The sequence below is a fragment of the Nuphar pumila genome, unplaced genomic scaffold, assembly GCF_984573655.1.
Source record: "Nuphar pumila unplaced genomic scaffold, dmNupPumi1.hap1.1 HAP1_SCAFFOLD_559, whole genome shotgun sequence".
Lineage (NCBI taxonomy): Eukaryota > Viridiplantae > Streptophyta > Magnoliopsida > Nymphaeales > Nymphaeaceae > Nuphar > Nuphar pumila.
This window is the reverse complement of record NW_028323398.1, coordinates 20,294-32,028: the sequence shown is the minus strand read 5'-3', so window position 1 is coordinate 32,028 and position 11,735 is coordinate 20,294. Positions and strand designations below refer to the sequence as shown.

At 56.4% G+C, this 11,735-nt stretch overlaps 1 protein-coding gene across 1 annotated transcript; it reads right to left on the bottom strand.

Moving 5' to 3' along the window:
- Nucleotides 1-9,596: 9,596 nt before the first annotated feature.
- On the bottom strand, nucleotides 9,597-11,735 carry LOC149810072 (uncharacterized). Its single transcript, XM_089994443.1, has one exon. The coding sequence runs from the start codon at nucleotides 11,733-11,735 to the stop codon at nucleotides 9,597-9,599; it is 2,139 nt and encodes a 712-aa protein (XP_089850569.1).

The following is an 11,735-nucleotide window of genomic DNA, read 5'->3' as shown; positions in this document are numbered from 1 at the left end:
GACAGTGCTTGGATAGAGTCGGGATCTTGTCATCTTGTCAGTACCGATCTCTATCACCTCGCCCAGTGTAGTCTGCCACATTGCCACAGCAAGGCAGCTCATACCTGCCCTATGCTAACGCATCTTGCATAGTGCACTCTTAGCTGTCATACTGACAGCCTAACAAGTAGCCCACTCGCCAGTCATCTTCTCACTTGACGATGATACTCCACGAGAACGTTCCACAACCATCCTGGTCGTGCCGAACCTTGTAGCCTAAGACGCGACGCTTTCACACGAAGCTCGCGACTTGTCGTCCATCGAACGACGTCCTCAAAGCAGCAACAATTGGCAAGCATGTGATTACGCAAACAGCCTACGAATTGTGCAGCGTGTCGACAAGCGATGCCTAGTTGTAAGCACCTATTTAATGTTGAAGTATATAATGGTCAGTCAGTGACAACTTGTATGATGTCTTACATGAGGAAGCTTAGCTAATAGTTGATTAGCCCATGCATAGAACGTGCGCATGGTGAGTTCCTTGGATCACGTGAACGTAGACATGCTTACGAGATACACGCTTCTAGGACTTTCATTGGATACGTCTACAGTATATAAGCAGCACGTTTGCTGCGCGTGCTCGAGTCATCCACGATAGCCTGCTTGAGATCGAAGACACCACCAGCACGGACGACCTCGTATGCTCGCTCCTTTCCGGTCTGCCAAAGGCCTACGACTCTGTGGTGACTTACCTAAGTGCGCCACGGGAGACGTCCATGGCGATGGAGGAGGGTGTTCTCCCAGCTGCTCGTCGAGGAGCAGCGCATTGCCTCGAGGAAGGCATCCGTGCAAGATGAGGATCAGGAGCAATCCAAGGCGCTGACAGCGCAGACGCGTCATAAGCAACGCAATGGCGATCGTCGCCAGCGCGGCAAAGGCACCAAAGGCAAAGGAGCAACTCCCAAAGGTGAGGATGCTTGCCACAACTGTGGGAAGACAGGTCATTGGAAGGCCGACTGCCCTGACCCGCCGAAAGGGGGTGTTGCTTTGGTTGCGCAGGTTGCCGCACGCGTATCATCTGAGTGGGTACTGGACTCAGGAGCATCGTCGCACATGACGCACGATCCGCTCCATCCTGAAGGACTACATGTCGCTGAGGGAAGTCGTCCCCATCAAGTTCGGCAACAGCGAGTGCGCCAACGCCGTGGGCATTGGCAACGTCATCTTCGACGCCGCCGGCCAGGAGGCAGTGCTGAAGAGGGTCTACTTCATCCCGGATCTCTTCACCAACCTCCTCTCCCTATCGTGCGCTACGAGCAGCGGCGCGACAGTCACCCTCAGTGGCAAGCAGTGCTGCATCCAGTATGGCGGATTCGTCGCCATGACTGCTACCCAGCGCCGCGGCCTATGGACCGGTGTGCATCCAAGCTTCTACATCTCGTGAGCTTGCACTGGCGGCTGAGGAGCCGCCCGCCGCAGAGCGTGCGCCGCCATCGGAGGAGTCCGAGGCTGGGCAGCTCTGGCACAGCCGCATGGGGCACCCGAGTTACGGGGTGCTGACCAAGATGCAGCGCAAGGGCATGGTGACAGGGATGGACGTCAGCTTGGAAGAGCTGAAATCTGCGCAGCGCAAGACGTGCGAGCCCTGCATCATGGGTAAGCAGCACCCGCGCTCCCTTCCCCACATCCGGCTCGCAGGCAACTGAGCGCCTGGCGCTCTTGCACATGGATGTCTGTGGACCTATGCAGGTGCCTACAGTCGAACGAGCTCGCTACTTCACCGGACTTCTCGACGACGCCTCGCGCCTGTCGGAGATCTGCCTCACCGCTCGCAAGTCTGACGTTGCACAAGCGGTCATCTCCACGATCGAGGATCTGGAGAGGCAGAGTGGAGAGCGCACCAAAGTCCTGCGGTCTGACCGCGGAGGGGAATTCACCGGCCAGCAGCTGGTGGAATACTGCGCTCGCAAGGTAACATTCCTCATTTTGCACCCTGTCATACTTCAACACACAGAGCAAAGCAAATACTTCCGCATATTCTGGCAATTCGGTGGGGAAGCGGCGTTGCGAAAGGAGCTGACGTTCTCCTATGTCAAATCTGCGAGCAACCTTGCGGACCCCTTCACCAAAGCCCCCCTGAGGCCAAACTCCTGCCCCTTATGGAGCGCGCAGGCGTGCACATCCACGGTGCCCGGGGATATGGCGCATCGCCATAGGGGAGACATCGCCCCGCCACAGGGGAGCACGTCACAGGGGAGAATCTATCAGCACTGGCCCTGGGCGTCACTGTCTTTCGCCCTCGTGTAGCCTAGGCCGCCTACCCCACAGTCAAAGGGGAGTGTTGAGACTACTCTCTGTCAGATAGGCCAGAGATAGGCTCTAATGACTGAAGGGTGATACCGCTACCTCATGGTCCCCTCAGGCTCTAGTATATAGGTACAGTATACCGTACTAGTTCCTTAGATTGTTCTCATGTAACATCCCAACAATAACCATTCATGAGCGTATCACAGGGTGGTTCTATTTGACAAAAGAAACACCGGCTGTGGTCGACTACTTCCCAAGATTGGGATGTCAGTGTTGAAGTACATCTATACTTCTTCCTTCAGTGGGTATGTAGCCTCTCCGTTGTACTTAGGCCCACTAGGGTTTACCAGTCATAACTAATTCCCTAGTTCCCACGCACGTCATCGTGGGCACTGGAGATGTACAAGCTTGCTGTTGAGACAGATGATCCAACTCAGTCTCGAGGGATATGCACTGTCTTTGCATATCACTGGAAGTTGTCTGTAAATCTCAACAGGTTATGGGTCTAGCCAGCTGCGCAAGTATTCCGACATGTGATTGCGACGTACTTCCTTGGCTGGGCAGCCAAGGCACTGCCACCGGACTGTCACAATGGCACGTTGAGGGGCATCATCGACGAAGCTTCTGAGGTTGTAGTCGATGTTGTGGGCTTTCTCAAGCTGGTCGTCAGTCTTTCGGTCATGAGACGGGTGGTGTTCTCTGTGATTGCTGATAGCATAATGCTCCATCGTTGATTCTTGGCGCGAGCATATGTTGAGTTGCACATGTTGCTGCAACTTGCCCATGGATGCGTTTGGTTCGTGCAGTGCTTGCACGCCTTGCCGCATTGGGTCCTGCTAGCTTGCCATGCTGTTGCGCACGAGCTGCTTTCTTATGCACATGTATATCATGCCTTAATGATGTGCAAGTAGCTTGTTGCCGTCGCTGGCTTTGCATTGGGCTGGTATATCTTCCCGTTTTGCTGCTTCTGCGACATTGTCGCGGCAGCTTCTTTCAGCTTGGAGGTTGTGCGCTCTGCTCCTCATTCGAGCATAGCTGCCTTGCACAGTGTCATCTTTTGACCTTGGCTTTCACTAAAATGGCGAATACAGTCTGTGAAGCCATGTGCCTGGCACTCGCCCAGTATGCTGGTTTGTCGCTTTCGTTTGCTGCTCTTGCGACACTGTCGCGACAGCTTCTTTCGTGTTGGAGGTTGTGCATTGTGCTCCTCTTCGCGCACAATTGCTTTGCACAGTGTCATCTTTTGACCTTGGCTTTCACCAAATTGCGAGTACAGTCTGTGAAGCCATGTGCCTGGCACTTGCCCTCAGGTGTATGTGTACAATACTGACGCAGCGTGTGACCGCTATGCAGCAACTCCTTGTCTCGTTCAAGAAGCAACAACAAGGCCTCGTGAGGTAACCTCAAGTACGTTCTCGTGCGAGCCTCGCTGGTTTGCTTGAGGGAGTTGCGTGCTGGTTTAGAGTTGTGTGGTCCTTGAGTTATTCCGTGGGCATTCGTGCCTAAGGGTGTGGCCGGGGCTGACGGTACACTATACCCTCTCCAACGGACAACTACTTGTAGCGGTGCTTGAGTTGGCTAGGCGTCCTTACTTCGTGCCTGTCTCTCCTCTTAGGGGTGTAGGGGCTGTGATCTCGCCTTTCCTTTGCTACCCTTCCGTGCGCTGTTTTCTTGCGCAATTTCGTGTGTCCTGCTCTCTTGCCTTTTGCTCAAATCATTTGAGTAGGGGAGTGGTACGCGTGCCTTGCCACGCTTGCACTCTCCTGATTCAAGCTTGGAGCACAGGTAGACAAAAAGAGAGGCCGATGGCCTCCCCGTCCGAAGGACGTAAAAGTGAAGGGATTCCTTCCCCTATTCCCCTCTAGTTCTTCCGAAGGGGAGTAGGTGGTTGCTGGTGGCTTGTTCGCTCGCACGAGAGGCAGACTTGGGATAAAAGAGGGGCCGATGGCCTCCGTCCGAAGGACGTAAAAGTGAAGGGATTCCTTCCCTATTCTCCTCTATGTTCTCACCGAAGGGGAGTAGGTGGTTGCTGGTGGCCTTGTTCGCTCGCACGAGAGGCAGACTTGGGATAAAAGAGAGGCCGATGGCCTCCCGTCCAAAAGGACGTAAACGTTCAGGTGTCAAGTCCCATGAGACACTTCTTCTCCCTTGCTGTCTTCTCTCGGTCTTCCATTCTTAACGCTTAATAAATGCCCCTCCAGGTCGACGGGATTGGGGAACTGGATGTGTTCATTTGGCCTCTACCGGTAGGCTGATCATCTTTGGTTCTTTGGTGGTTGTCTCCTCCATTTCTTTGGAGTATTGCAACTAGTTGTCCTCTTTGCAACTTGCCATCTCTCCTTTCCTTGGGGCTTGTTCTGTTCTGGTTTCTCCCGAAGGGGAGTAGTAGGAGTCTGGGTTGATTCGCTCCAAACTAGATGGCGTGGTAATAGTTGCAAAAGAGAGGCAAAGCTTTGCCTCCCGTCCGTAAGGACGTGAAATTTTCTGTGCTCCGTATCAGCCATCTGAGTGGAGCTTGCCCGCTCGGTGTGGAGTTGCTTCCCCTGTGTGCTTCTTCTCCCTCCGCCAACTTCCTCTGCCACGTCTTCTCGCTGGGAGTTGCCCCTCTCACCAACCTTCGTTATCCCACTTCCTACACCACCACTTACATGGCTGTCCTTTCCCTTATGCCTTCGGAGAATGCCAGGAGTTGATGTTAGGGAAGCCCGGGAGCGTTGGATCTTTGGCTACGTGTGATGATATGTTCTCTCTTCCACCAGCTTCGTATCTATGGCCTAAGGTAGAACCGTGTGGAGGCTCGTGGAGAGTTGTGGAGTGGTGCAGAGTCGCACCATGGCGCCCCCGTCGCCGGGCACACCACCGTCAAGATAAGCATGCAGTACACAGCGAAGACCTTGGCGCCGCAGGAGCGCTGCAAGCATACATACATGAGGGACGTCCAGGCGTTGCAGCACGCCATGTCCAAGTTCCATATGTTCCTTGTCTACGACTTGCATCTTGTCAACTCTCGTTGCTTCCAGAACCTGTGGTTTGCGTGGGTCGTCGGCACGACGTCAAGGCCCAAATCCATATCTGAGGCTCTGCTTACGGGCTCTGCTTTCCGCGTCAGGGTGCGATGCCCGATCATAGTGCCCCACCACATGGCGGAGCTCCCGGATGCGGCGGTCGTGGGCAACTGCGTCTACGCCGCTAGGAAATTCTCGCACGAGGCCCTCAAGACGTGCCTGGACCCGCACATTGCGTTCCTTGCCCTCATGGAAGCCATGCCTGACGGCGTCGAGCACGACACGGAGCAGTATGGATGAATGATTCCATGGAGCGTTGGAGCTTTGGGCATGTGTGCAGATATTCCACTACCTTCGTCTCCAGGGACTGTGGTAGAACCTTGTGGAGGCTTGCGGAGCATTGTGGAGGGCTGTGGAGTCTCACCATGGCTGAGCAGTATGGATGAATGATTCCATACTTTCGGTACTAGACCGATCTATGGTGAGAAGAGCAGCGTTTGGAGAAGCTGTCGTTGCCATTATGGACGTAGTGTATCCATAAGTTCGGCCGGCAAAGGTCCTGAGGCATGAGCCAAGATTCAACTTCCCTCTCCTCCTTGCCTCTCTTCTTAGCGGTTCCAGGTGTTGGGATCATGCAAGACATTGCTTGCGCTTGTTGTCTTCAAGACCGTTTCACGCTTACCGAGTGGTTTTGGTGTGTGCTTGCGTTGAGTTTTGCCTTGAGCCCGTGTCTCGATTTGGGAGCGTTGCATTTCAGCATGAGACCATTTGTCCCCGAAGCCGAAGTACGGGTTACCTGCATTCTTTGGTGACCCCCGAATGACAGAGTACGGGGAGACCTGCACATTGCTTTGCTCAGTGGTCCCCTGGTTGGTTCACACAGGGAGTGCTATGCTTTTCTTCCCTTACATACCGTGGACGGGGAGCCGCTGGCTCGTGCACGTTGCATTATGAGCCTTCCCCACGTTGCATGGAAGGCCTCATCTGGGGAGCCTCATGGATCATGTTCTTTGGTGTGGTTGTAGTACTTGTCTTCCCAAACGGAGAGTGTCTTTTTTTAGTATGAGCTAGACCCACCTCAGAACGGGGAGTGTTGAAGTACATCTATACTTCTTCCTTCAGTGGGTATGTAGCCTCTCCGTTGTTTTTGTTACAAGCGACAGGGCTGGCAAAACAGGAAAAAACACAGAAACTAACACTGAAAACGTCACAAACTAAGACAAAACACACAAGAAAATCAGCAACCTAAGCTACGCCGGGATCTGCCTGCGGTGCATCACACCCTGCATGGAAGTCCGAGCCGACGTTCACGTCGATACGAGAGAGGACTTGTAGTACATGCGCGCGTTGCCCTTGCACAAAGCACAGCTGAGCTCCCGACGGACGCCACGTACAAAAGGCAGCCTTGGACACCCGGTTCCCCCCCCCCTGCCGCCAAGTCGCCAAGCTCCGAAAGGAAACGCGAGGCGGCGGAGCCCATGCGGCCAAACGACTCCACGGCAAGTGGGATGAAGATAAGCGGAGCCCTCCCCAAACTCCTCGAAGGCTCGTTGCTTCCGCAGCTCCGCCTTCGCTGCCGCGGATCCGGCAACCTCTGCCGGCATCAGCGAACAAACGATGCGGCCACCGGGTGCGTAACAACGCAGTCCATGACGCGGACGCGGCCGTCAGGCCAGACAGTCAAAATATCCCCCGCGACGAAGACCAGCAGCCCCCTGCGCCCCCGCAGCTGCAAGGCTGCTGTATTGCGGTTCCACGCTAGACGCGCAGCCCGCACGGTGGATGGCATGGCGCCAGGCCGAAACCCAGTAGTTATGGCGCATCGATGCCTCACCTGCATTGCGGTTGCACGAGAGAGCGTGGTCCGGCGTCGTGGAGTCGCCGGCGGTGCAGTGGCAAGGCGGAACATCCACCGCCGTTGTCACCCCCTAGACCGAGCAGGTGACGCCCCGCTGCAAAGAATTCTCCATTGCTAAGGCGCAAAGTGGGCGCGGTGGGCAGCGCAGTTAGCCACGCAGATGCAGGTCCACAGGACGCACTGCGGATACGCGCCGCCGCGCGCCGACCGTCTACGGTGGTAGTGTCGCAAGCTTCGAGGAAGGCCGCGCCCAAGCGATCGCCAACGAGGGACTTCTGAACCCCGGGCAGCTCCGTTGCAACAAACTCGGTTGGCAGGTCACGCGCGCTCTGGTCCCATTTGCATGCCTCGGATGCATCATCAAAGACACTTTGCCAAGCGGTCAACAACCCCGGCCTTGTCACACTCGAGAAAGGCTTGCATGCATCCGGGCCTTCCTTCATAACCGCTTGCGCTTTGGAGGCCCCCGCCACCAGCGCCGCGTCTGCGACAAGCGACGTCGCGTCGCGCAGCCCAAATCCGCCGTGCCTCAAGGGGAGGTTGAGCTGTTGAATCGCACTCACCGACCGCGCTCCAGTTACAGGCACCGGAAAAAGCGCAACAGCGGCCGCTGTAATGGCTTCCTCCACTCGCGCAACGCTGTGTTGCAGGGAGCCCCACGGCATCGTGCGCATGAGGTGCGCCATGCGAAGGGACAGGGAGGATCGGAGCAAGGCAAAGTGTGCCTGAAGACTGACCGGCAAGGACCTGAGTTTGTGAATCTGTGCGATAACGGAGTCCGCGCGGGCGTCCAAGGTCGCTGCCTCGTACCTGTCCGTGCCGATCGGCGTGCCGCATACCGTGATTCCCTCCGGGCAATGCATGATGCCCAGGTCTGCCGCCAGCGCCGCAATTGCCGGCGAGGGGCCCGCGGTGAGCGCACACTTGAGCGGCTGCACGCGCAAGCCAACGCTTGCAACCCCTTGCGCCCCTGTGAGCGCGAGAAACGCGGCACGCAGCGCGTCCACTTTGCCAACCAGGCTGATGTCGTCGGCGATCGCCATTGTGGCGACGGTGGGCGCCACTGCTGAGGTGCCTCTCCGTTGTACTTAGGCCCACTAGGGTTTACCAGTCATAACTAATTCCCTAGTTCCCACGCACGTCATCGTGGGCACTGGAGATGTACAAGCTTGCTGTTGAGACTGATGATCCAACTCAGTCAGCTTCGCTGCATCTACCACTCACGAGGGATCATAGAGTGACCTCATTCCAACAGACAAAGAAATTCTCGGAAGAGACCTCGGTGCACGTGTGAGGTACACGATGTTTGAACGTGTGCCATAGAGCCCCTGGCGGATGGGATAACTGTGCATGTGCGCCCATGTTGGTATAACATCTGTTTTTTTCAGCGAATCCCGCAGATAATGACCTAACCAGCGTCAAGATTGGGATGACAGCTTCGTTGCATCTGTCGAACGTTCAACGCACATGTGATATGCCCGTGTCTGTGTGATGTGCAGAGCAATGACGTGCGGCCACCCAACTTAACTTTGGGTTTCTAAAACAAGTGCTTTAGCCTTGTTGTTTCTACACATGGCAAAGGGTGTGTGCAAGAATTTCCTGTGCCTCGATAGTTGTTCCGGTGAAGTCACCCTTTGCCACCTTCGATCTTGGGAGGAAGGACATGTTCGGGCAATACTACAATGGAGAATGGCTATCGGGGTGTCTGACGGTGTGTGTTGTTGTGCACGAGGGTCAGATCGTAACCAGGATATCCAGTGATAAAGAACCTACAGCCTGGTCTGCCCTGATGTGGAACGTTGTCATGGGACATAGAAGTTGGACGCGTTTGTTTGTCTTCAAGAGTGTTCTTTCCCTCCCCGTCGACTAACTGGATTTTAATCCCGGTTGTTCCTGTGTATTGGCATATCTAGTCGTATCTAGAGAACCTTGAGTTGCTGAGACTGTTTAGCTTATATTGTACTGTTCTCCCGGGAACACCAAATTGTTTTGTAAAAACTCGATCGTCAAACAGTTTGTATTGTCAACATTATAACGTCAGCTGTGATAAATGGCCTTCTCGGCCCCGAGGTGTTACATTGTGGCACCGCATACTCAAACAAAGAAGGTAAGCGGGTGGGTGGGCGAGCTAAGCAGTAGCTCGAAGTAAAGAACCTGAGGCAAGCCTCGCGAGTTCCGCTGTAAGGGCGAGCATGCAATCCAAGCACGCATGCTAGAAGGGCAAGCAGGCGCATCACAGATGAGTCACGGGATCACAAACCGCAGACTATCTATAAACTAGAGTGCACCGGTACAAGCACTTATAACGTCAGCTGTGATAAATGGCCAAAGGAAAGATAAAACGAAAGCAAACGTGGGGTATCCCACAAGATAAACAAACTACCACAAAGCAAGGAGGGCCGGCCCATGAGGCCAACAGGGAATGCGAGACGCGCCCTTGAGGCTTGTCAACGACAAGTGGAACTGATCAAATCAAAGAGACTGGCGGGATCGCGTGTGACAGGAAATGGACAGAAAGTTTCAGGCAGAAAGGTCCATGCACTGCAGCTCGGAGGCCGCAGCAAGGTGGGGAGGGGGGATGAGCAGCCGCCGAAGGGGGAAGAACTCATGAGGCAGCCCGCGGGACGGGCACAGGTGCGCATGGGATGCGCACTGCCATCATGCTCCAGTGCTTGCACTCCGGGAAAGGTGCAAAGGGCGTGAGACTCGGGCTGCGCGGAGCCAGGTGGACAACCTCGCCCGCCAGCTCCACAAGAGGCGCGTACCACGGCTGCGCCGGCCGGTGTGGGGCCAGGACCGTGGCAGCCGCGCCCGTGCGGTGCAAACAAATGCTGGACGAGTTGCGGCAGCAGGTGGACGGGTGGGTGACACCAGTTGTGGTGAGCATCCCAGTCCGATTGCGCGAATGCGTTTACACCTGCTGACCCAGGTTCGTGCAGCTCCGAGTTCCACAACGGCAAGAGTGTGTTGTGCGCTGCAGCAAAGCGATCAACGGTATGCGGGCCCCAGCGCCCGTCCAGGCTCGCGAACACGGCCCCATCCAACTGATAGTCCTCGGGCCGCTTGATACGGCTGATGGGGTCCGCAGGGTTCACGTGCGTGTTGATGTACTGACACACCAGCTCGATGCGCTCCGAGGTCAGCAGTTGCCATAGTTCGCGCAGCTCGGCCTTCATCTCCGGCGAGCGCGTGCACAGCCCAAACAAAGCCGCCACCACGGCCATGTTGTCCTCGTGCACTAGGATGCACTTGTCGGCAGCGTGTGCCCGAAAGCTGGTCAGCGCAAGGCGAACGGCACGCAACTCCTTCAGCGTGATGTGCGCTGGAGAGGCTACCGGCCAGAAGCCATGGGCGTGGAATGTCGAATTGAATATCGCACCCCAGCCGAAGCTGCTGCAGTCGACACGCAGCTCCGCCTCCACTGATGGCAGCTCGATGGGGCGACCGTTCCAGCGCTGCGGCAGCTGGACCCACCACTGCAAGTCCTTCACCGCGCGATGGGAGAGCCGTACACGGCTCGACCAGCTGGTTTTTGTCACCAGGGCATCGTAAAGGCTGCGCAGATAGAAGAGCACCGGAAGCACCGCCAGCTGCACGGACACCGCCTTGCCACAGAGTGCAGCCAGATCGCGCACGCGAACCATGCGCGCCGACTCCGACGTACGGCACAGCAGGTTGCGAGCCGCCTTGCGAATGGCATTGCGACGACGCTCGTCCACGCGAAACACTCCCCTGCGTGTATCCACCTCCAGTCCCAAGTGCACCAGGCATTGCGTTGGCGCCCACACGCACTTGCTGTCGTTCCAACAGAGCCCCAAGCCGGACAACAACTGCTTCGCCGCGAAGGCAGCACTTGCTGCCGCCTCTGGGCTGTGTGCGACGAGCAGAAAATTGTCGAGGTAGGGGAGGACGCGCAGAATGTGGCGGCGGCGCTTTTTGCGGTGGGCTCTCCAGTCGTCGGCTGGTGTCGACGTCGCCATGTTGCGCAGCGCTTGCACAATCGGTCGCATGAGCTTCGTGAAAATGCGTGGGCTGGCCGTCCAACCAAATGGCAAGCCGACGCAGCGATAGCACTCACTGTTCACACAGAACGTGAAGTATTTACGATCCTCTTCCTTGATGGCAAGATGGTAACACCCGTCCTGCAGATCGAAGCTCACCATCCACGCGTTGCGCATCGCGAAGCGGCGAAGGGACTTGAGCGTCTCGTACTGCACTGATTGCTTCACGCAGTGCGAGTTGAGCCACCTCAGGTCCACCACCAGCCGCCAACCGCCGTTCTTTTTGGGAACGAGGAAGGCGCGAGACACGAAGCACTCGTCCAGCGCATACTCGAGACCCCCAATCAGGAGAAGGCGCGACACCAGAGCGTCCCAGTCCCCCGCCGCATCGGGCGGCACCGCACAGCTGCCGTGATGGAAAGGGGCCGGCGCCTTGTCCGCCCAGTCAATGCCAACGCCGTCCTCGATCCAACTCAGGACCTCGCTCGACGCACCGATCGCACGCCAGGCGTCCACACACGTTGAAGTCTCACGATGTAAATGGCCGTCCGAAGACACCGCCCGAGGGGTGCGCTGTAAACACAT

Excerpts from the sequence above, each read along its gene's own strand:
- LOC149810072 (XM_089994443.1), bottom strand. The coding sequence starts at position 11,735 with ATGTGTTTACAGCGCACCCCTCGGGCGGTGTCTTCGGACGGCCATTTA.